The 25,823-nt window shown below is 47.3% G+C and overlaps 1 protein-coding gene across 5 annotated transcripts in view; it reads right to left on the minus strand.

The window, feature by feature from the left end:
* PXYLP1 (2-phosphoxylose phosphatase 1) overlaps positions 1 to 15,803 on the minus strand; it is a 72,622-nt gene extending 56,819 nt beyond the window's left edge. For 3 of the 5 annotated variants that reach the window (XM_046004031.1, XM_046004029.1, XM_046004027.1), the window contains exon 1: positions 15,521 to 15,800. Coding sequence is in view for 1 of the 5 variants with exons in the window: in XM_046004026.1 (XP_045859982.1) it covers positions 15,521 to 15,527 (7 nt within the window). In the remaining 4 variants the exon portion in view is untranslated. Of the gene's footprint in view, positions 1 to 14,948; positions 15,028 to 15,520 lie in introns of those variants that run through there. The other 2 variants (XM_046004026.1, XM_046004028.1) reach the window with 2 other exon arrangements.
* Positions 15,804 to 25,823: the final 10,020 nt, after the last annotated feature.

Raw genomic sequence — 25,823 nt, forward strand, 5'->3', positions numbered from 1 at the left:
TGAATTTTGATCTCAGGGTTGTTAGTTTGAGCCCCACATTGGGTATAAAGATTGCTTAAAAATAGAACATTAAAGAAAAAAAAAAAAACAAGGAAAAGAAAAAAGAAAGGAAGGGAGGAAGGAAGAGAAAGGTAGACAGGCTTAGCTGTGGATGTGGACCAACCTCCAGATTCTACAAGTTAAAAATGAACGAGACAGCGTGTGAGTGGCGACGTCACAGATCCAGTGCGTATCTGCTGTGTAGGTATCTCACGTAGGTAAGACATCTACACAGTTCAGCATATACAAGAAAATCTGAAGAGAACATGTAAACTCACAGAATAAGCTCTGGAAGGAGACAGCCTCTGTTGAGAGCCACATGGAGTCTCTCATATCAAGCAGTGATGCAAGAAGGTAAGGAGATACCCCTGGGACTCATGTCAGCTGACACGCCAGAACCAATCACTGGCAGAACCAGAGGGGGTTCTGCAGAGACCCAAAACTGATTAAACCCCTTTAGAAAGGGGAGGATTTGGCAGCAAACTGTCAGACTTCAGACACAACCCTTCGATGTCTGACCACTTAAAAAAGGCAACTGCTGAGAAGGCTCTGCTGGATGGATCTCTAAACAGACCCCAGATCCTTCACTGCTCGGACGTCAGAAGCAGCGAGTGCTGAGTGCTGAGGGCTGAGCTGGGCCAGCCCTGGGCCTTATCTCAGCGGTGCGCCCCCAGACTGACTTCATGGTTGGTTCCTTACGTCCTGTACCCTTCTGTTAGCTTGTTCGCTGTGTGGCGTGTCTTCTGTCCTGCCTTGTGTGCTGTGTAGGAAGCCAGTTTAATCACACGGGGACCCGCAACAGAGTCTGGAATCGTGAACCTGTGATTTGTGATTTAACCTTCCTTTATCACTGAATACAGCAGACACTGTGGAAAGACACAACTCATGTGTGCGCCTTCACTGTGTGCTCATGACAGCCTCCAGATTAACAGTGGTCATCTCAACTGCGGACTTTTCAAAATTTACTCATACATTTAATGCTTTGTTTTTACAATGTATTGTGTACAAATAACAACAAAGATTAATAATGACAGCAGGAAATGTAATGTTGTTAAGTCAAAAAAGCAAGCTATAGGGGTGCCTAGGTGGCTCAGTGGGTTGAGCCTCTGCCTTCAACTCAGGTCATAATCTCAGGGTCCTGGGATGGAGCTCCCTGTCAGGCTCTCTGCTCAGTGGGGAGCCTGCTTCCTCCCCCCACCCCCCCCCCACCCCGCCTGCCTCTGCCTACTTGTGATCTCTCTCTTTCTGTCAAATAAATAAAGTGTTAAAAAAAAAAAATTATAAAGCAAGCTACAGCAGCTTTTTACAGATTTTTACAAAGACAGCAGCTACAGTTTGAGCTCAATTATGTTATAAACAATATATATTACAAAACTGGACTGAGTGGTTTGAAACAGGGCTGGAAGTGGGACTTTTTACTGTTACACTCTTTAGAATTTTGAACCTATCGCTATTTTTAAAAATCACTAAAAGAGACAATTTTTAAAGGAACGCCAGAAAGAGAAAAATAGACCCTTAATGTTATGAGTGGTTATGGCTGGGATTACAAGTAATCTTTTCTTTGAAACAAACTGTAAGGATGAAAGAACAGTTTACAATTCTTTAAGTAGGTGGTGAGATCCTGCAAGACTTCTCTCATTTATAGTTTTCTGTATTTTCCAAACTTTCTTAAACATTTGCTACTTTCAAAATCAGAAAAAAAGGAAGCTGCAGAACTTATTTATTTTTTAGGGGCACCTGGGTAGCTCAGCCTTCAGCTCGGGTCATGGTCTCAGGGTCCTGGGATTGAGCCCTGCATTGGGCTCTCTGCTCAGCGGCCAGCCTGCTCCACTTCCCACCCTCCCCGCCCCCCACCTGCGGCTCTGCCTACTTGTGATCTCTCTCTCTCTGCCAAATAAATAAAATCTTTTAAAAAATAATAATAACAAATTATTATTATTATTTTTTAAAGATTTTATTTATTTGACAGAATAATGAGAGAGAGGCAGGCACGGGGTTGGGGGGGAAGCAGGTTCCCCATGAAGCAGAGAGCCCAATGCGGGGCTCGATCCCAGGACCTCAGGATCATGACCCGAGCCAAAAGCAGAGGCTTTAACCCACTGAGCCACCCAGGCACCCCCACAAATTATTTTTTAAACAACATAGTTGAGAGGCGCCTGGGTGGCTCAGTGGGTTAAAGCCTCTGCCTTCAGCTCAGGTCATGATCCCGGAGTCCTGGGATCGAGCCCCACATCGGGCTCTCTGCTCCGCGGGGAGCCTGCTTCCTCCTCTCTCTCTGCCTACTTGTGATCTCTGTCTGTCAAATAAATAAATAAAAATTAAAAATAAATAAATAAATAAATAAACAACATAATTGATGGGGCGCCCGGGTGGCTCAGTCAGCTAAGTGTCTGCCTTCGGCTCAGGTCATGATCTCAGTCTTGGGATCTGGACACCCCCCTGGTTGGGCTCCCTGCTCAGCAGGGAGTCTGCTTCTCCTTCTACCCCTGCCCCTCTCCAGCTTCGTGCTCTCCATCTTGCATGGCAGGCCCGCTTGTACATTCTCTCTCAAATAAATAAAATCTTTAAAAACAAAAAACAAAAAAGCAAAACAAAACAAAAAACCCAACAGTGCAGTTAAGCAAGAAGTCACAAGACTTCTTGGGTATGTAATAAGTTATAAAGAGACCAGTGGTTTTGAAAGAGCACCTCCTTTCAAAACTAATGCAACACTAAACCTGATGTGTAAGAAGATAAAATCAGAGTTCATCAGGAGGGGCGGGGTGTCCCACTCAGCAGAAGCCCCATCTCAAGCCCAGAAACCAGGACTCCGGGAAGGCCATTAGGAAACACACTATATAGACAGATGGAGGCTGCAGGAGCCCGGGAAGAGGGCAGGGTGCTAGCTGGTCATTGGGGGGCTTCAAGGAAGAGGCGGAAACTGCTAAAGCTACAAGGGCAGGATGGACGTCCGTGGGCATGCGTGATGTGAGCTGGCATTTCAGAGAGGATAAACCATGGACACAGTGGTACCCGGGCGGAGGCAGAGTACACACCTCTCTCCACTGCTGACTGGTGACAGGTTTTATGCAGTCACTCATCAGGGAAGAGGGTGGAGAGTGATTGGGGCCAGACTAGGCTCTGGTAGGAGGAAGGAGCCACAGAAGGTTCCTGAATACATGCATGACAGGATGAAGGCATCAACCCAAAAACATCACTCTTGAGTGGCTGACAGATACACTCCTGCATATTCATCCCACCCTCGAGTTTACAGCAAGGCCCTGACAGCCAAGAAGGCAGACAACCTTGTGGGCCTTGGCATTTGGGGGCTCGCGGCTCATTGCCATACAAATGCTAGCTTTTGCCAAGCTTCTGCTGCATTTGGTCAGAATGTCAGCCAGACAGGCTGTGGGCCCTCCTCCAGGGTTATCCTGGAAGCCACCCACATTTCAATGGCAAGGGGCTGGGACCCCGAAGTCACAGCTCATGCTGCCTTCCGGGGACTGAGATCCAGGCCTTTTCTTCCACCACTTACCAGCAGCGGCACCTGAGGCAGCTTACTTCATCTCTCTGAGCCGGTTTCCTCACCTGTGAACGGTGATTCGATCATTCATTCAACAAATGTTTCCTGAGCATCTGCTATACGCCAAGCACAGTTCTTGAAGCTTGGGATCAGCAGTGACCAAATCAGTCCAAAATTCTTCCCTCGTGGTTTATATATAACATATATAAATAATCGTGGAGATTATTTTCTTGTGGAATGTAAAATTACCTATTTCATGAGGGTTGTGGAAAGGATTAGGTACTCCCTGGAAAGCATTTAAGGTATTAAGGATTCTGTATCTAATTCCAAAGTGTGTATGGGTTTTTGCCCCACACCACCCAGCAGTTCTCCGACAGTGACTGGCTGTCCTAGATCAACTCAATCCCACCCCACCTAGCTGGAGATAGCATCAGATTCCACAGGTTAAGGGCTCAGTCCCACAAAACTGCCCCCCCCCGCCCCACCAGCCCCCACCACTTCAGAGGCCAACTGCAAATCCAGCTTGTCACCTGTGCTTCTGACCAATTGGGCGGACTGGAGGTTCCAACGACCCCTGCCTTGGGTTCGATTAATTTGCTAGGGTGGCCCGCGGAACTCAGAGAAACATTTGACTCACTAGATCAGGAATACCCAGATGCTAGAGGTGTGCATGGCAAGACATGCATGTGGGAAAGGTCACCTAGCTTTCATGTCCTCTCCCAGGGTGCCAGTTCGCCCTGGAAACTCTTAGAACCCATCCTTTTGTGTTTTCATGGAGGCTTCATTACATAGGCATGACTGAATTGTTGGCCACTGACAACTGATTTGACCTCCAATCCTCCTCTGGTCCAGGAAGGTCTTGGGTGGGGACTGAGAGTTCCAACCTGCTAAAGGCCAACCAGCCCCTACCCTTAGGTTACCTGGGGGCTTTCAAAAACATCACCTTGTTAGCATAACAAAAGACACCTTTGGTCCAACTGCAGGAAACTCTAAAGGTTTAAGGGGCCCTGTGTCAGAAACAGGGATAAACACATCTCTATTTCTTATTATAAATCACATCACAGGTTGTAAGGATCCTACTTTTTCCATTTTGTTATTATGCACATTCCCTGCAGCCCTTAGCACCAAGAAGGCACTCAATAAACACCAGGGCACTCACTGGTCTGAGTTTCCTTCTATGGATTGACATTTCCTTTCCCAGAGACAAGGAGAAAAGGGCCATTCATTCAGCCCTGGGTCCATTCAGCCCTGGACTTTGACGAGCATGAAGGTTCCTCTCTGCATCTCACCCCCCAGCACTGTCAATTCCACCTTAACAAAGATGGCTGGGTATGGAGAAAGAAGGAAACCACCCTGGGGCCATTCGTCTCCATGAAGGCAGCTGACAGCTCTGCTAAACCCTGGCACAGCCCTCATCTCCTCAGGGAGCTGAGCACACCCGTTGGCCATGAGCGGGCCCCTTCCCAGGCAATGCTCACATCTTCCTTGCCTGCACGGAAACCCCTCGTGGACTGCATGACAGCACGTCACGGGCCCATAGAGATGACCTGGCCCCTCCCAACAGGCCAGCCCACAGCAAGGCCAAACCTCACTTGGTGGGTTTCAGTCTGCCCTCGAGGCTGGAAACAGGCACAACCAGGCCAGGTTCTGAGCCAGGTGGCCAGAAGTATTGGTCTGAGTTGAAAGGAGTGGAAAAAAATTGTAAACCAACTTTAGAACCTCATCCTCGGAGATCTAAGAAAGGGCTTCATCAAAGACCTAGCTGGCACACATCTTGATATGTAATGACAGTTTCAACTTTCCCCACCAACTACATGCTGGTGATCTGTGCCAGCCTCTGTCTTTATAGCCTGAGTAATTCCCGGGCAAAGGACCAGACAAGAATCGGAAACAAAGGGATGGGGCAGAAGAGGGGATGGTATAAGTAATGGGCCCATATCCTACTCAACCTCCAATAGCAAACCCTGCAGGGCAGAGGCTGGGACAGTGGCCAGGCCCTCCTCAGATTCCTACCCACCCTCCCCATAGCCTCATCCCTTCCAACCGCCCAGATCCCGAGCTCCCCTGGGAGTAGGACCGTATCTCCTTTGTTCACCACTGTATTAAATGAGCAAATGATCACACTGCCCTATCCCAAGTGTGGCACACTGGACCTACTCACCGGTCCCTCTGAAGCCCCATATGCCCCCTCTCATAACTCAGTGTCTATGCCCATTTCATTCTTTCTGCCCAGGTACCTTCTTGACCTGCTTAATTCCTGCTCATCCTTTTTGTTTTGCTTTTTTAAAAATTTTATTTATCTGAGAGAGGGAGACAGAGAGCAGAAGCAGGGGAGAAGCAGGCTCCCTGCTATGCAGGGAGCCTGATGAGGGACTTGATCCCAGGATGCTGGGATCATGACCTGAGTCAAAGGTAGACACCACCTGAGTCCCCCAGGCATCCCATCTCCTGCTCATCCTTAAATTCAGCTCAAAAGCCAGCTCCTCCGGGAAGCTCTCCCTGACCCCAGCGCTAGGTGAGCCCCCCCCCCCCCGCCCCATATTGGTCAACCAGAGCTTTCTCATAGTACTCATTGACACATAGGCTCATGTCAGCTTCCCTGCCTATCTACTTCCAAGGCTAGGTGGACACAGAGCTGAGTAAATAGCAGGTGCTCAGCCGGCAGTAAGTTTATGTGGGAAGAAAGGAAGGGAGGGAGGAAAGAAGGGAGTCAAGAAAGATGTTTTGGAAGGAGAGGCACCTGTCAGAGAAACCTACAACAAACCAAACAAGAACGCTAAAACCCGTTAGATCAACGGATCATTCATTAATGTTGATGGAGAAAAAAAGAGAAGGAAGTGGTTGGGAAAATACATCTCAGATCACTGGAGTGGGAAGCAGAGGTCTTTCTCTCCTGCATCCTCTCCCTCCCCTCCCTTGTGGGGGCTGAAGTTTGGAAGGCTAGGTGAGTGGGGGTGCTTGAAAGGTTCATAGGCCAGGAGCTCTCAGAGGCTCAGAGCTCCTCTGGCCTAGGGGTGCTGAGGGCCATTTCTTCTGGGGGTAATCTTCAACTGCTGAGGGGGGATCAATTATGGCTCATTCCTATAAAGCTGCTAAGAACATGCCCTGAGTCAAGAAAGAGGGATAATGAGGACCTGCTACTGCCCTGTTGGCCCAGTTCCCAAAGGTAGGAACAGAAGCAGGGATTTAAGACAGATGATCCAGAAAGAAAGGACTATTTTTGGCTGGAGCCTTCTTAGCACAGTATTTCCTTGTAAGACAGACACCCCCAGTTGTCCCACAATATTCATTCCTTCTTCCTTCCTAGGAGAGCTCTAATTTTGGAGGGGTGTGGGGAGGGGGACAGTGTGGCAGAAATTGCCAGCTAATCGTGAAACCTAACGCCTCTTCCTGGACCAAGTTCCCCAGCCTCTCTTGCAGGAGGTGTGGCCATGTATCTAAGCATACGCCACCCTGCCACCCCCAAGGAAAATCAGTGGAATTAATTCACCACCTCCAAGCCTGGCCCATAAAATTCTCCCACACACCATCATCCATCCTCCTTTCCCTTGATTAATGTAAGCAAGCATGGCCATCTTAAGATCCTGGGTCCTGGGGCACCTGGGTGGCTCAGTGGGTTAAGCTGCTGCCTTCGGCTCAGGTCATGATCTCAGGGTCCTGGGATCGAGCCCCACATCCGGCTCTCTGCTCAGCAGGGAGCTCTCTGCTCTCTCTGCCTGCCTCTCTGCCTACTTGTGATCTCTCTCTCTGTCAAATAAATAAATAAAATCTTTAAAAAAAAAAAAAAGATCCTGGGTCCCTTCGTCACCTCTCGGAGAATTAGGAACAGCCATTTTGGATTTTGTGTGAGCGAAAAGTAAATGTCTGCCCTGTTTGGGTCATTAAGCCTATCTGGGTTGTTCGTTTAGCAGTGAGCCCACGTAACTCTTCTTGTCAGGATTGTGCCCTGCCAGATGGCCCTTTAAACTGGGAGTGGTCTGCTGGGCGTTTTGGGGAAAACGTCTGCTTTCCTGGGGCACCTGGGTAACTCAGTCGGTTAAGCGTCTGCCTTCAGCTCAGGTCATGATCCCAGGGTCCTGGGATCGAGCCTCACATCGGGGTCTCTGCTTGTGGGAAGCCTGCTTCTCCCTCTCCTCCCCACTCTGCTCTCTCTCTCTCAGATAAGTGAAAAAAATCTTAAAAAAAAAAAAAAGAAAGAAAAAAAAGAAAAGAAAATGTCTGCTTTCCTGATAAAAGGTACCCATGCTGCTGGCACCTCCTTCCTGACGCAGTCATCTTGCCACCATCAAGGAGAGGCCAAGAAAAGAACAGAAGTATCAGTCCAGACAGACATCAGCTGCTGAAACTAATGCTAGCAACCACCTACCTTCAGACATCTTGTTACAGGAGAAAAAGGAATCATTATTTGCTCAAGCCACTGAAGTAGGGCTTTCTGCTACTTGTAGTCAAAAGCCCAACTGACTGCTTTGCAACCAACCAGGCATTCATTCACCCCGCCTTTACCGACGTATATTTCTTGCCAGTCCTTGTGCTAAGCGGTGAAGAGTCAGAGACAAGCTGTATGAGGCTACTGGGCCTCCAGGAGCCCCCAGGCAAGCCGGGGAGACAGGCCCATGAGCAGCCAATCCGCATGTAGCAGGCACAGATGCTATCATGGCACACAGTGTCCCAGAGGAGTGTGAGCATGGAGTGGTGGGGGCACACGGGGGCAAGGAGTTCCCAACTCCCTTTCTGGCCTTCAGCACACAGAGGAAACACTCAAGCTCAAAGGGAAGTAAAAAGAATGAGCTAGGCTCAGCCAAGCCAACTGCAATTACTTACTGTATGTTGAGTGGTTAAACACCATCAATTAATGCAGCTGTTCCAAGATAATCAGCACTCATTAAAGCAAGATGCACAAGAGGAGAAAATAAAAAATCATATGCCACTAACTTAGAGAAGCTGTAAATGAGACGAACCAAGAACAAGGCAGCCTTGCCAACATCTTCCTGCTTGCTGGTGTTAGTCATCTCTGGAAATACACCTTCTTTCTCAAAAAAGACACAGTAATTTTTCACCTTGAAGACAGAGCCAAAACAAAATCAACTGTCTGTGCCATGACCTTCGACCGGAAATGTCCAAGCTTTGATTTCCAGGTCTGCGTTTCCATTAGGAACTGAGATGGAGACAGACAAATTGGCGACAAGATGACCTGATCTGGGAAATCAAGAGGCACCCATGACCAGAAAACTTAGAGCACTCTAACTTTGTTCTGCCTACATACAAATAAATGGTTTTTTAAAAAAGGAATGATATTATTTGCCATGTCTTTATCTTCCAAGCATGGGGCAAGTATTTAAAAAAAAAAAACAACAGCAGAACCTCATTTGCTTCAAATTCCAATAGTTTAAAAATGAATAAAAATAAGCAGGCTCATCATTAAGAGAGCTATCAGGTTTCCAGTCTGCCTGCCAACTTATTAATAGAAGTGCTCCAGCCTAGAGCCAAGGGCATACCAATCACACTTAAACAGGGCAGAGAGGCGCTCATGTTCCTAAGGCAGCAACAGTCCCAGGCTCTCTCATCCACGGCCCATGGCTAGAGCCCTCGCTAGGCCTTGATGGCAGGGGCTGGTCGGCAGGCTTCCAGTGGGAGTTTCTTTGGAAGGCACACAGAGCAAGGGAGGACCTCCCTTCTCCAGGGCCAGTTATTAAACGCAAGCTTATCAACACAGTTTCCCAGAGATCTTCCATATGCAGATGGTTCTGGCTAAGGAAGACACAGGAAGCACAGGAGTCTGGTCTTCTGCCTCCGGCAGGTACTCACCGTTGGGAGCAGCTGTGCCAGTCCTCAGAGAACTGGGTCCCTTATGGTATTATAGGCTTCCAGGGCTGCTGAAAGACCAGTCCAAAGCAGTGGTCAGGGCCGTGTGCTGTCCACCGGGACTAGGACCACTGCTGGCAAAGCAGGTGCGCAAACACTGAGTTTATGGTCTCCTATCACACTTCCCACTAACAACCAGAGGCCAAGTGTTACGGTGAAAACATTAACAACCAGCGGGTGTCGGACACAGACCGATCTTTCGATTGCTTACCCGAAACAGCCGGCAAGGCCAAGTCACACCAGTGTGTACCTGCTGAAGGTCATCAGCTCCTCCTCCTGCCGTGGTCAACCCTTTACAGGCGCACCCTAGGCTCTCATGACCACATAGGTGGCCAAGAGCCAGGTGAATGCCTGGGAAACATCTCAACTACCCTTCATGTCCTTCGCTGTGAACTTAAGCATGGTGTCCTCTGTTCCAGAGGGACAGAGACTACATGTGTCTTATCCATTCTCCTATCTATCAATTCAGTGCAGCTGGTTGGAACCAAAACCCTATTTTTAAGGAATGAATGAATAGTAGTAACAGCTAACATTTTTAAAGCACACCATGTGCTAGGGCACCGTTTGAAGTCTTCATCATGGTATTGCACTTCAGCCTTACCATAACAGCATCTCAATTTTCATCATCATCATCATCATCTCAATTTTACAGATGAAGAAACTGAGGCACAGAGAGGTTAAGTAACTAGCCCAAGTGTACAGGACCAGTAATGGCAGAGCCAGGATTCAAAGCCAGCGTGGCTTCAGAGCTTCTTCACTACTGTACTATGCTGAATATACAAACTCAGGTACTCTACTATTAGAAAGTCATCGGCAGAGAAACTCTGAAACTCACAAACCCTGAAAAATCCTTCCAGGTGGTTTCTGGTGGTGCTAATCATAGTTTTTGTGACCTGCAGAACATTTTAAAGAAGGCCTATTTTACCCCTAAGCAAGAGACTACCTATAATTTTCAAATAACTATGTAGCCACATTTGGTTATCAAGCAGCTGTAGCAGGAATATCGAGGTTTACACAGTATTTCCCTGCTCAAGAGTTCTGAGTTCTAGAAGCCTTTGAAACCCCCCAGTGTTCCCCTGTTCCCACGATCCCAAACATGCTGGAAGGACTGAACGAGATCATGGACTCAGTTGCCCATTTATATAGTAAAGTAGTACTGCACAAGCCTAATGTATGATCATATTAATATATTTCAACAAAATGAAAGATTAAAATTTCTAAACTCGTCAGTCACTACTCACCAAAATTCTTACTTTATTTTATTTATTTGACAGACAGAGATCACAAGTAGGCAGGGAGGCAGGCAGAGAGAGAGGGAAAGCAGGCTCCCTGCCAAGCAGAGAGCCTGATGCGGTGCTCGTTCCCAGGACCCTGGGATCATGACCTGAGCCAAAGGCAGAGGCTTTAACCACTGAGCCACCCAGGCACCCAATACTCACCAACATTCTATACTTGCCTACATACTTCTGTGGATGTTCCAATTTATATCTCTGCACATTTCAGTAACAATGTTCAAAACCCAATTTATTTTTTTGTGAGACTACGTCCCTGCATTATTATTTTTGAGCTTCCAGACATTTCTACGATAATAACATTCTTCCACCTTAATCCATCTGCTTCTTTCACTTGAGAACCATAGAGTTAACAAGGCAGTAAATGTTCTATTCTAACTTCAGATTCTTCTGTATTAGTTGACAATATTGGCAAACAAGAGCTTCATTGTATAATTTAAAAGCTCAAAAGATACGGCGTATCTCTGAAGGCCTAATGTTGGGTATTGCATCCAAGAATGAGGTGGGTCTAGGAAAGTAAGCTGTGGTTTTGTTAGTTGGGAAGACACATGTCTCCTTCTAATTGAGGGGTAGGGCAGATAGTATTCAAACTATTTGTAAATTCAGTATAAATTATGACTCTAACCACAAATAAGCAGAGAGAAAGGGGCAGGCGGGGGAGAATGTCAAACCAGGTGCATTAATTTTCATCTTAGTTTGTTTTTTAAAGGTCTGGTTTCAATGCTGTGGATTACAGCTCTAAGGAAGTCGATTATACACAGAGGCACAATGTGGTAAGCGCATGATGAAGGCTAGCCCATAGTATGGAAACATGAATGTATGTGTACGTTGGGGAAGTGACTGGGCAAACAGAAACAGAATTTTCAAGTTCCTACAGATGTCTGAGTTCCCCCAATTCTCTCCCACCCCACGGGACCAGCACAGAGGCAGCTGCACTGTTGTGTGTGGTGCAGAAGGATGAGACTGGGGACAAGGGATTGGACAGAGGAGGGAGGGGCAGAGGAAGGGAGGGAGGGTACATGGATGACCCAGCCTAGAGCACACAGTCAAGGCTGCCTCCTGGGTGCAGGAGCTATTCCACGAGGCCCCTCTAAGTCCATTTTTCAATCACTTTATCTTTTTAATCATTTATCTTCTTCCCTGCACCTAGGACTATTCCTCCCTTCGTTACTGATGGAGCGGTTCCTTTCCAAAAAACAGGGGTTTGTCCAACCGAGGCCCAAGAACATTCAGAGCAGCCTCTTGGTTCTGGGGGGCTAGCAGGCTGGAAGTCGAACCCTGACCCTCCTGCCTTTCGAACTCAGTGCAGATTCTGCGATTCATTTCCTGGTTCCCAGGTACCTCCTCATGGCTGGCCTGCAGGATCTGCAAGGTGAAGGGGCTTCAGCAGGCCCTAACCCATCTGCCAGGCTGCCCAGCAGGTTCAAGGAGCGTCCCTGGAAGACTGCTTCTGTCAAAAGGCTCACCATCCTACCAGAAGGTAGCTGTTGCCTCTTCTTCACCCCTAACTGTGGGTGCACAGACTCTGCTAGCTGCTTCTCCTTTTCCACTCCCCTGTGCTCTCCCCTCAGCATCTCAGGTGTGAGGTGACTCCCCAGGGCCAGATCCCAGACCAACGTCACTCAAGCCATTTCCAAAGGAGCGCAACTCTCCCTCAAAAACTTGTAAGAGCTCCAGACTCTTCCACTTTGCTAAACCCAGCTCTCAGCTGTTCTTCAGGGCCTTCTAGAAACCAGAACAGTGAGCCCAGCAAACCATATTTCAGGTTACCGTTGGGGCTAGACTTCCTGTCTCAGTGACTCTGCTTCTAATGGTAATCCCTATACCAGAATGTGGGCACATGTCCTTATCCACCAACCAGAAGCCTTGATGCAGGGCAAACCCTGGGGCTGAAGTCTACCCCTTCTGTTTTTCCAGGACCCTGGATAGTCTCCCCTCCTTTTCCCTACCCACCTTGAGATAGCAGGCACCACCACCCCTCCCAGTTTCTCCTTCTCTGTCTCATTCACAAACTGCAGGCATTAATTAAACCTCTTCGAGAAAACAGATTTTCACCAGCTGCAGGAATTCTGGGTAAGAGCCAGATCCAGAGACAGAGACAGTCTGTGTAAGAAAGATAAGCCCATGACAACCCTGAACCTGTGGGCACTGCAGGGAATTCCCACATCCAGATAACATTCTAAATGCCAGCCCTTCCCAGATTCCTGGAAAAAAACAGCCCAGGGCACGGCTCCCTCAGCCTCTGGCTGTATTCTCCAGCGCTAGCCTTTGACAGGGGCAGAAAATCCGGTCTTTGCTTGGTCTATCAGTGGGTCATAGCCACCTCCAACAGACAACCATCCTCATAAAACAGCAGCCTCCCTCCCCCACTGCAGAGCTGCAAACCATACTGCCAGAAATGTGTAAGAAGCCCCACTGACCGCTCTCCGTGGGGAAGTTATTTGGAGCGGCCAGCAACCTCCAGACTGAAGATGGTGGCATCTAAAGTAGCCAGCAGGGCTCCGCCAATGGCACTCGGTCTCCCTGAGTGCCTCTTCCCATCACAGAAAGGGATGAGGGACGCCTGAGGTGGGGCGGGGGGCTGCAGCCACAGCTCAGGGCCCTATAGGTTAAGCCACACAGGACTCATTCCCTCAGCCAAAAGCCTTAGCTCCTCGGAGTGCCCGTCACTTCATCACCCCAGTTCTATGGTAAGGACAACCGATTTCCTTCATGGAAATTCTGGAATCCCCACGGAGGTCAGAGACACAGCTATCAGAACCTGACCCATAAACTGAGCTCTCTGCTCCAAATAAACATGAAAATGAGTTTCTCTCAAAAAAAAAAAAAAAAAAAAAAAAGAGTTTGCCTCCAGTGATATGTACTTTTAAAAAAATTGATGAATTTAAGGATAATATTTTGAAAACTGCAGCACAATGGAAAACATAAGTTATGGACTCAGACTGGATTGAAGAGGGGGATCCATTTCTTTCCTGGATAAACATTGAGGACCTCTCACTTAGAGGGTGCCAGGCTGTGTGCTGACAGAGATGAACCTACCCTGAAGGCCCTCCAGGCTGGCGGGGCATCTGACAGCAAACAACTCACCATCCAGCGGTACGGTGGGGACTGAGCAGACACTCACAGCATTCTGTGGACACTCAGAGGGAGCCCACTGAGCCCCTGTGTGACCTTGGGCTAATTACTCATTAATTCATTCTTCAATGCTGAAAGAATACTGAACTAATTACCATTCGGGCCAATCAACAGGAAAAAAAAAAAAATACGGATCCCCCAGTTACACAAATGTTCAGAGGGTTGTGCTTCAAAGGCCGAGTGGCCCATCCTGTCCCCAGTGCCCCAAAGCATCCTCTCCAAGCAGGAGCGAGGGTGGGCTGGCCAGCTGCTAATCCCTCAAAGAGAAGTCTCCCCTAGATGTCTTTTCTCTGAAATAGACAATTAATTTAAGCCAAGACTTAATGAAAGCCAGGAGAAGGGACGGGGCAGATCCAGGCACTGGCTTCTAGGCTATAACGGATACATCTCCACCTCTCTCGAGGGAACATGAGGCTTTTCAAACCATCTGCTTTCAACTCTCTTCCCACAGATGTCCAGACTGAGTACCAGCACCTCTAAGGATAAGGAGTTGCTGCCAAGCCCCGTTGGCAGTCACGTCACGTTTGTAAGGCTGGGCTGGGCACGGTCTGCTTTACACTCGGGTTCAGCCAGGAGCCCTCCGCAAATACCAACAAATGTCCCCAAGTTGTGAAGCCCTCTTGGGGGCCCCGGGGCCATCCACCGGGCGTTTCCCCATTCGCGCGGATCTAACCCCACATCTTTCCTGATTTTCACTTTTTGAAAGCCTACAAAGCATACTAGCCTTCCCAGGAAGGCACTAGCCACCCAGGCGGTGAGAGCCTCGCAGAGCGCCCCGCGGAGCGGGAAAATATGGCTCCACATCTTCCTCCCCGCTAATCCACAGGTACCACTTGAAACCAGGCTGCTGCCACAAAGAAAGCCACCAGCTCTAAGCCAATTCCATTTCTACGTGTGACAAAGCTGGCTTCTTCAGAACGTCGCGAAAGACGAGCAAAAGCAACGCCGTGGGGTCTGAGTCACGCAGTCCCAACCCGAACACCCAGGCATGACCGCCCGCGCACGCACTGGCCCCTGGGCTGGGTCCCCGCACCCCCGCAGGCGCGCGGCGCAGGCAGCTGCGGGGGAAACCAGTCCCACCCCCAAGAAAGGCCGCGAAGTTGCCGCCGCCTTCTCACCTGGAGACCCGCAGGTTCAGAAGTGCCGCGGGGTCCCAGATCTTGGGAGCCCGAGTTCGGGGTGGAATTGGGCGCAGGGGTGCGGGCGCCGGGCGGGAGCGAGTGGCAGGGGCGGGGACGCGGTGGAGGGCGGCGCAGGAGAGGAGCGGGGCTGGAGGAGGAGAAGCTCTAGGCAGCGGGGTTGGGGGAGGCGCCCGCCGGGAGGTAGGGGCGCAGGAGAGGGCGCCGGAATCGTCGGCAGAGTTGGAGGGTGCTGAGGCTTGGGGACAGGGGGCGGCGGAGCGGAGGGCTGGGTGGCTTGGGGAGAAAGCGCAAGTCGGGGGGCTGGGGTTTTGGGGTTTGGGGAGGGAGCGAGAACGGAGGGAGGGAACTCAGGCGCGGGCTTCAAACCCGGGGTTCGGAAGCCCGCCCCAGCACACCTCTCCCACCGGAGACTCTCGTCCCGGCCTCGGAGCGTTCCCAGGATCCCCTCGGGCTTTCAATCCCGGACCCCAGGACGCCTGTCCGCCTCGCGCCTCCACACCGCTCGGCCGCAACGGCAACCAGCCCCATCCCGGCCCGCTCCCACTCACCGTGCATAGTCCCGGCCCGGCTCCCGCCCCGGCTCCGCCGCTACGCCCCGGGTCCAGCGCTGACCGCCTGCTCCGCCGGGGGCGGGGGGGAAGCGAGGGGGGCGAGGGGAGGCGAGGGCGGCGCGCACCCACCGCCTGGCCGCACTGCATGCCGCAGCGCCCCCTGCTGGCCCCGCCCCGCGCCGGGCTCGTCCCGCCCCGCGCCCGGCGCCCTCGAGCTCCGCCCCGGAGGCGGCGGTGCGGGGCGGTCCGGCCCAGGAGAAGGGCGCGGGAGGGTTTGCGGTGAGGACGCTGGCCTGGGGAGGCCAAACAGTCCCCAGAGGCGGGACAGCCCGCAGAGTTCCCAGCGTGCCTAAGCCACGGTCACGGGCATCCTGAGGGCACGGGGACCGCGGCCACAGGCGGTCAGGGTTGCCGCGCGCCTCACAAAGCCGGACTCGGGATCAGGGACTACGCAGATGCACGTCCCGGCCGGGGTACACGGACCCTGCTCGGACCCCGGGTCCCACTGAGGGTGCCTTTGGGCGGTGTGCCCGGCCAGGCGCCGCCCAGATCCCCGTGCTGGGATGGGCACGCGTGTTTGGGGTCCTCCACCGCGGGCTAATGCTGACGCGTGGCCCCAAACTGTCACTATTCTTGCCACCGTGCCCCCGTCCCCGTTCAGCCTTCCTCACGTTTCTCTTCCGGCACCGACCACATCCGGCTCTGTGCACTGACCGTAGACCTGCGGCTGGTGGGTGTGGTGATGGCCCGCAGGCGCCCTGGGCAGGTCACAGGCCCCCAGGCTTCACCCTCACCTCTGCCCCGTCCAGTCCCGGGACTTCTGAGGAGCCGGCCCCAGAGGAGTCAGCCAGCACTTGAAGTGGATTTGTGTTGTGCTGTTGGACAGCCGCGTGGTGTGCGGTTGAACTTGATTTGACACCGCATTTGTGGGTCATTTCTTTCCAATGTTGGGCTCCAGCTGGGGGAATTCCTACATGATTTCTCTGTGGGAGATGATCTCACCAACTATGACTGTCGGGCTTTTGGTGTCAGTGACCCCTATGTGCCCTAGCATACTGGCCTTGAACAAAATAGACACTGTGTTGGGCGCCTGGGTGGCTCAGTGGGTTAAGCCGCTGCCTTCGGCTCAGGTCATGATCTCAGGGTCCTGGGATTGAGCCCCACATCGGACTCTCTGCTCAGCAGGGAGCCTGCTTCCCTTCCTCTCTCTCTGCCTGCCTCTCTTCCTACTTGTGACCTCTCTCTGTCAAAAAAAAAAAAAAAAAAAAAAAAATAGACACTGTGTTTAGCTATGACTTACCTTCAAGAAGCATGTTCTGGAGAAGCCCATCACTTGGCCTCGTCTTTCTCTCGTGTATTAATGGCTCCTACACTATATTACACCCAGATATTTTACCCATGTTTCTGCCGGCTCTCTAGTTTTCTGCTTAGAACTTCCTCCACCAAAGTTGTCTGCTCCCAGCTCCCAAACCCATCTACCCCCCCAGCCACTTTGGATGCCTTCTTCCCCTGAAGGCTCAAGGTGCCTCAAACCCTGGTAGACTGCTCTTCTCACTGCATTCCTGTGATGTGATGCCCTGCCCTCCTGAGCTCCTTCCTGCCCTGACACACAACCCCTTCCAGTCATGAAGCCGGACCCTGTGTCTCTCACTACAAAATATTTTCACTGTGCCTGTAGCATCACCCCTGACTCTCATCTGGTTCTGAGTCTACCCAACCCACCCAGGCCTCCTCCTTCTGACTGTCTTTTCACTGATTCCTGGCTCCACCCCTCTGCTGGTCCTGCCTCCCTCTAACTTACAGGGGTTCAGCACTTTCTGCTGTGAATGACAGAAGGTGCAATTACTACTTCCTTAAACAAACAAAAACCAAAACTATTGGTTGACTTATACAAATGAAAATCCCAGGCACGTCTGTTCAGATCTGGATTTAGTTCCAGAGACTGAAGATTGTCGAGATTCTCCATCTCTCAGCTTTGCTTCCTTCAGTGTGACACTCTAGCAGATCCAGGCTGATAACCTCATAGCAGTAAGTCCAGTGGAGAAATAGCTTCTCCTTGTCAACCATTCTACCCGACCTTGGGCCTGACTGTCCTCAGCAGGAGTGGGTTACCTGTCTGTCCTGTTCTCTCAGCCACTGTTACCTCAGGGTAGATTGGTTTCTTCTCTCTCTGAGCGGCCTTCTCATCCCCCACAGGGAACATGTGGGTGCTCCTGGATCCCTTCCTTGTCACAGGGGGACTAAAGGTCACTCAGCGGCCCCATCGGGAGCCATTTCTCATGAAATATGCCACACCACCACTTCACTTGGCGGCAGTCCTCCTGTGTTGGCACATGACCTTCTGTGGCAGAGTCCCAGACAGGAAGTGGGCACAGACTTTCTGCTCTCAGCTTTCTCTCCAACCTGCTGGGACTTCTGTTGTTGTACTATCCCCCCTCCTAGGTCAAGACTTGGGACAGAGGTGGTGTCAGGCCCCTCAGGGAACTTGGGTGTCATGCTATCCCTAGACTCATCCTCTCCTATCTCTTTCCTCTTGTTGCCTATTCCCTGAGAGCTTCTATGCTGTCTTCCATTCAAGAAGTGGTATCCCCTTACTCCTCTCTGTGGACTTTAGTTCTGAGAGGTACCTGGATTTTTTTTCAGGTACATTGTCCAGAAAATTCCCTACATCCCCCCAAAAATGAGAATTGGTTTTTCTGTCCCCTGCAAGCAAGAGAGTCCTGAGTAGGACCGGCCCACAGCCCAGTGCCTGGCACATTGCTTCCTACAAAATCGGAACTATCATCATTGTTATTCATCAGATGGAGGAGCAAGTGATGCCCACCGACGACAGAGAAACAGAGCAGAAATGAAAATGTGCCATGCCATCGGCTCCCAGCCTTGGGCTCCTCTTCTTTTCGCAGCCTGTTCCTTTGTCCTCTCCACACACATCTTGGCCCCCCAGGGAAACTATCAAAATTCAGTGAAAGCAGAACCCATCCGTCTTATAAAAAACGGTCCCAGGCTCGCCCAAGTTATGAATATTCTGCTAGGCAGCTGCCATTTGCTGAATGAATATTCTGCTGACATTTGCTGCCATTTCACACAAGCAGTCCCTGCCTAGACCAAGAGCAGCTAGGAGCAGGTGCCCATCTTCAATTCAGTTTCAATCCATTAAGCAAAAATTGAACAAATATTTATCCAGCCTTCTTTGTCGTGCCCTGTAGACTCAGAGGAACAAAGGGCTATTGCTTCACCCTTAAGGGAACTTCACTACAGGGGAAGAAGACAAGCAGTCTAGGACAGAAACTGAGGAAACATAACAATACTGGAGAAGCTTCTAGAGGAGGGGGTGGGGCAGTTTATTTGCATCAGACTCTAAGTTCCAAAGGTCTGCTGCCTGCAATCCTGCCTTACAACAGAATTATTTATCCACACAAAATATTTCTCTTGTGCCCACCACATACATAGGTTACAAATATTATCTTTAAATTCCATTTACCGTGGGTTTTGGTCCTCTGATTATTAGAGGACTGCCCATTCACTGTAGAAACTTGGAAAAATACACAGTACACAAAAATAAACATGCAAATAAAAATTCTCCATCATAAATTTCTGTCGATTCATATGGTACAGAATATCAAACTAAGCTCTCAAGAGAGATCCGTCCACCTCACTGCTGAAGACACGGCCTCAGGACATAAAAGTCTTACAAAAGGCTAAAAGTCATTTCAGAGGTTCTCGCAAAAATGTGTACTCTAACACTTGCGTATTTAGAAAAAATGCGATGAGAGCCTCTCAGCTTCAGGGTGGTCTGTTCTCTATTATTTATGTATGCGTGATTCATTTTACCAGCTGTAATGCCTTCTCACTGCCTCAGGCTTATTCTTTAAGCCCCTTCCCCTCCTGAGAGCAACTCGGGAGGGCAAATTCATTTTACCATCCATCAGGATGAAATTTAATTAGAAAGGCAAATCTGGAAGAACAGAACACAAAATAACCACGTTAAATAAAAATAAAAGATGGCTCTGAACCTGACCTAGAGCCAAAAAGGATCACAAAGAACTGAAGTAATTTGCTGAATCATAGATCTAAATATTCATTTTCATCCTCTAAACTCGGAGCTCAACTGAAATATGTTTCTAAGAAAAAGAAACAAACGAGCACTAGATGAACTCACTAATATCATTTAGAAATCATAAAGGGACAACAAAGATTCTGGAAATCTATTTCATCCACAGTACCTAGCACATACTTTATAAAAATTGGATTAATGGATGAATGGATCAAGGGTCCCTCCCTCTCAGTTAGAAGCCAATCAGAAAAGGGACAAGAAAAAATGAGAACCCAAAAAATGAGCTCCCATGGAGCTTTCTGCAGTCTCATGGGATTCATGTTCATGAACGTAACCCCAGACTTCCAGTTAGGACCCAAAACAGAAAAGATAGAAGCTCAAAGAGAACAGCTTTAAAATGCAGAAAGAGGGTTGCCTGGGTGGCTCAGTCTATTCACTGAAGCTTGGTTTTGTCTTAGGGTTGTGATCTCGGAGTTGTGGGACTGAGTCTTCTGGCAGGCTCTGTGTTCAGATGGAGATTCTTTTTTTTTTTTTTTTTAATATTTTATTTATTTAACAGAGAGAGAGCACAACTAGGCAGAGAGGCAGGCAGAGACAGAGGAGGAAGCAGGCTCCCCGCGGAGCAGAGAGCCCGACGTGGGGCTCGATCCCAGGACCCTGAGATCATGACCTGAGCCAAAGGCAGTGGCTTAATCCACTGAGCCACCCAGGTGCCCCTCAGATGGAGATTCTCTCCCTCTCCCTCCTCTTCTGCTTACCATCCTCTCCTGCCCACTGCCACTCTCTCTCTTGCTCAAATTAAAAAAAAAAAAAAAAAAAAAAAAGCCAAAAGAAAGTCATTGCCAATGCAGAATTCTGTGCTAGAGAAAACAGGGGACAGAAAACAGTCAGTTTGTCCAAAATCAATCAGAGAAAAGGGGAGATCTGGGGCATCCTGAACATTTCAGGGTCCTTTTCACTGAACTAAGGGGATTTCTTTACTTCGTATATATGTTTTAAACCACCGAATGAAAAGAAAATGAAACATTTCAGTACTATCCAGAGAGGAGCTGAACAAATTTATCTTCTAATCACTTTGAATTTTTTTTTTTTGGAAATTGCATTCCAAAGCCAGCTGGAGTCAACCATGCTCTCGATGTGCTCAGGTTACTTATATTTTTTAACACTGGCTGAGTTGACTTGGATTGTGAGATCCTCTGCCTCCAGCCCAGATCTTTCTGTTGAGCAACAGACAACAATATCTACTTACCTGCTCAGTGATTCCACCTGAACCTCCACGAGCTCCACGATGTGAAACTGAACACTTTATCTGATGTCCATCCTAGTGTTTCCTATCGTATGGAGCAGCACATCAGACACTTTCCCTAATCTGGAAACTAGAGACTGGGAGACGTCCTCTCTCCCTCATCCCTTACATCTACCTTTCCCAACTCCTGCTAATCACACCCTGTTTAAATATTCCCCCAATTTGCCCACTTTGGTTCTCCCTATCACTACCATACCCCAAACCACAGATCTGCTTGCTGTCACTAGAGAGTACTTTGCATTTTCTGGAATTTTATATAAATGAAATCACACAGAATGCATGCTTTTTGTTTTGTTACTGGCTTTTTTCACTTACTTAACATAATTATTTTGACATTCATCCATGCTAATAATGAGTGTACTAAAAATTCATTCTTTTTCTTGTTGAGTATTGTTCCATTTTAAAGATACACCACAATTTGTTTATCAATTCACCTGTTCATGGACATTTGGGTTGTTCCCAGTTTGGGCTGTTACAAAGATACCTGCTATAAACATTTGTGTACAAGTATTGGTACTTGCATTAGTGAGATCACGTTCTCATTGCTTTTAGGTAACTACATATGGCCTGGCTGGGTCATATGGTCGGCATATGTAGACCTTTTTTTTTTTTTTAAATTTTATTTATTTATTTGAGAGAGAGAGATCACAAGTAGGCAGAGAGGCAGGCAGAAGAGGGGGAAGCAGGCCCCCTGCTGAGCAGAGAGCCGGATGCGGGGCTCGATCCCAGGACCCTGAGATCATGACCTGGGCCGAAGGCAGAGGTTTAACCCACTGAGCCACCGAGGGGCCCTCCCCCTTTTTTTAAAATTAATCTCTGCAACCATCGTGGGGCTCGAACTGACAACCCCGAGATCAAAAGCCTCATGCTCTGCTGACTGAGCTAGCCAGGCTCCCCCTATGTTTAACCTTTTAGGAAGCTGCCAAATTGTTTTCTAGGGTGCTTATATCATATTACATTATCTCCAGTAGTGTATGACAATTCCTCTTGCTCTGTATCCTTACCCACACTTGATACATACAGTCAGTACTTCAAATTTTAGCCATCTTGGTGGGTGTGTAGAGTATCTTACTGGAGTTTACGTTTGCATATCACCTCTGTTTAATGATGTTGAGCATCTTTTCATGTGCTTATCTGCCATCTGTATGTCTTCCTTGGCGAAGTGTCTGTTCAAACTTTTTAACCATTTTTTTGTCTTCTTATTGAGTCATGAGTATTTTTTATATATTTTAGAAACAAGTCTTGTCAGACATACATTTTACAAATAATTTCTCCCAGCCTTTTTGCATTTTTATTCTCATAACCATATTTTTGAAGAGCAAAAAATTTTAATTTTGATGAAGCTTAATTTGTTGATTTTTTGGTGTTTTCTTTAAGAAATCTTTGTCAGGGCACCTGGGTGGCTCAGTGGGTTAAGCCTTTGCTTTTGGCCCAGGTCATGGTCTCAGGGTCCTGGAATGGAGCCCCGCATTGGACTCTGCTCAGCAGGGAGCCTGCTTCCCCCTCTCTCTCTGCCTGCCTCTCTGCCTGCTTGTGATCTCTCACCCTCTGTCAAATAAATAAATAAAATAAAAAATTTTTTAAAAAAAGAAATCTTTGTCAAACCCAATGCCAATTAGGATTTTCTCCTACCTTCAGAAGTTTTAGCTCTCACATTTAGGTCTATGATCCAATTCAAGTTAATTTTAGAGAGAGTGAGAGGTCAGGGTGGAGGTTCAAGTTTTTGCATATGATTTCTAATTGTTTTGTCATCATGTGTAAACATTATCCTTTCCCTATTGATTTGCCTGAGCACCTTTGTTGAAATCAATTGCTTTATTCATGTTTGTCTATTTGTGACCTCTCTACTCTGTTCCATTAATCTCTGTATCTCTCTTCATGGCCACTCTCTCTTCAAGTACCACATGGTCTTGATTATAGTAGCTTTGTAATAAGTTGTAATACCAGATAGCACAATCCTCTGATTTTGTTCCTCTTTTTCAGAATTGTTTTGTTTTAGGTCTTTTCCATTTCCACATAAATTTTAGACTCAGCTTGTGAATTTCTATAAAACACTTGCTGTGAATTTGATTGGGATTGCATCAGATCTATAAATCACTTTGAGGAGGTTAGTGAACTTAACAATAGTAAGTCTTTTGAAACATGTACGCCATATAGGTCTACTGCAACTTTCTGTTGCAATGTTTTGTTGTTTTCATTGTACAGGTGTTGCACACTTTTTGTTGAATTTACCCCCAATAGTTCCATATTTTTGATGCTGTTTTAATGGTGTTGTTTCTAAAATGTCCAGTTGTTCATTGACAGTAGGTATAAAGACAATTGATTTTTGTATATTGTTCTTGTATTCTGCAAACTTACTAATCTCTTTTATTCTAGCAACTTTTGGGAGATCCCTTTAAAATTTTCTATGGAAATGATTATATCATGTATGGATAGAGTTCTTCTTCTTTTTCTTCTTTTAAAGATTTTATTTATTTGACAGAGAGAGACAGTGGGAGAGGAAACACAATCAGGGGAAAGCTGGAGAGTGAGAAGCAGAGGGAAGCAGGTTCCCTTCTGAGCAGGGAGCCTGACAGGATCCTGGGATCATGACCTGAGCTGAAGGCAGAGGCTTAACGACTGAGCCACCCAGGCACCCCTAGAGTTCTTCTTCTGTCCCAACTGGATGCCTTTTATCTCTTGTTCTTACTGTATCAGTTTAAACTTCTAGTAAAATGCTAAACAAGAGTGGGGAGAATGTTTATGATTTTAAAGTATCTTTGAGTCTTTCACCATTGAGTATGATGTTAGCTGTGGGCTTTTCATAGGTCCCTTTTATCAGAGTGAAGATGCTCCTTTCTATTTCTAATTTGCTGAGTTTTCATCGATAATGATGTTGGATTCTGTCTGATGCTTTTTTTTTCTAATTAACATATATTATTTGTTTCAGGGGTGCAGGTCTGTGAATCATCAGGCTTACACTTTTGCAGCACTCACCATAGCACATACCCTCCCCAATATCCATAACCCAACCACCCTATCCCTACCTCCCCACCACCAGCAACCCTCATTTTGTTTTGTGAGATTAAGAGTCTCTTATGGTTTGTCTCCTTCCCATCCCATCTTGTTCATTTTTGTTCTTTTTTCTTTTTTTTAAATTCCCTACTGTCAGATGCTTTTTATCCATCTACTGAGAAGACCAAACAATTTTTTCTCTTATCTCTGTTAACATGGTATATTATACTCACTTTTTAAAAATGTTAAGCCAGCCTTGGATTCCTAGAATAAATTCCACTTGGTCATGATACGTTCTCCTTTTAACACACTGTTGTATTTGATTTGCTAAAATTTTGTTTCAAATGTTTGCATCTATGTTCACAATGATATTAATGTATAGTTTTCTTGTAAAGTAATTTTCTGTTTCTGGTGTCAGGGCTGGCTTCATTGAATGAGTTAGGAAGTATCTATTCCTATTTTAGTTTCTCAAAAATTTTGTGTAGAACAGGTGTTATTCCTTCCTTAAATATTTGGTAGATATTGCCATGAAAGCCATCTAGATCTGGAGTCTCCTTTATAGGAATTTTTAAACCATGAATTTTATTTCATAAATGGATGTGACTGCCCAAAATATCTATTTCTTTTCCAGTAAGATTTGGTAATTTGTGTCTTTTTTTTTTTAAAAAGATTTTTATTTATTTATTTGGCAGAGAGAGATATCACAAGTAGGTAGAGAGGCAGGCAGAGAGAGAGGGGGAAGCAGGCTTCCCGCTGAGCAGAGAGCCCGATGCGGGCCTCCATCCCAGGACCTTGAGACCATGACCTGAGCCAAAAGCAGAGGCTTAACCCACTGAGGCACCCAGGCACCCTGGTAATTTGTGTCTTTGAAATAATTTGTCAATTTCATCTAAGTTGTCAAACATATTAGCATAAACTTGTTCACAATATTCCCTTATCTTTATAATATCTATAGAATCTGTAGTGATTTCCCCTCTTTCATTTCTGTTGTTGGTAGTCTGGGTATTTTATGTGTCTCTTCTTTCTGCTAGAGTTTATAAATTTTACTGAGCATCTCAAAAATGAGCTTTTGATTTCATTGGTTTTCTCTGTTGGTTTTTTGTTTTCTATTTCATCCATTTCTGCTCTTATATTTATTATTTACTTTCCCCCTTTTCCCTCTGATTACTTGAGGTAAAATTTTAGGTCATTGATTTCAGACCTTCCTTATTTTCTAATACAGGCTTTTAGTGTTACATAAATTTCCTTTTTAATCATTGCTTTAACTGCATCTCACAAATTCTGATACATTGTTTTCATTTACATTCAGTTCAAAATATTTTCCGATTGCTCTTTGAGCTGTGAGTTATTTAATAGTCTGTTTAGCTTATGAATATGTGGGGATTTTCCAGGTATATTTCTGTTACAGATTTTTAATTTTATTCCTCTGTGGTCAAAGAACATGCTTTGTATGATTTGATTGTTTTAAAATTTATTGGGACTTATTTATGGCCCACAATATAGTTTAACACTAACAGTTCTGAAACAGAATGTACATTCTGCTGTTGTTGTGTAGAGTGTCGTATAGATACGAATTAAATCAAGCTGGTTGATAGTGTTTTTTGACTTTTCCTATCCTCACCGATTTTCTCTTTGTTCCATCAATTATTGAATGCTTCCATATTTGTTTATTTCTCCTTTCAGTTCTATTAACTTTTGTTTCATGTATTTTTTTAAGATTTTATTTATTTATTTGACAGACAGAGATCACAAGTAGGCAGAGAGGCAGGCAGAGAGAGAGGAGGAAGCAGGCTCCCTGCAGAGCAGAGAGCCCGATGTGGGGCTCGATCTCAAGACCCTGGGGTCATGACCTGAGCCGAAGGCAGAGGCTTTAACCCACTGCGCCACCCAGGTGCCCGTTTCATGTATTTTTAAGTTGTTACTAGATGCCTACATGTTTTGGTCTA

Source organism: Meles meles, chromosome 4, assembly GCF_922984935.1.
Source record: "Meles meles chromosome 4, mMelMel3.1 paternal haplotype, whole genome shotgun sequence".
Lineage (NCBI taxonomy): Eukaryota > Metazoa > Chordata > Mammalia > Carnivora > Mustelidae > Meles > Meles meles.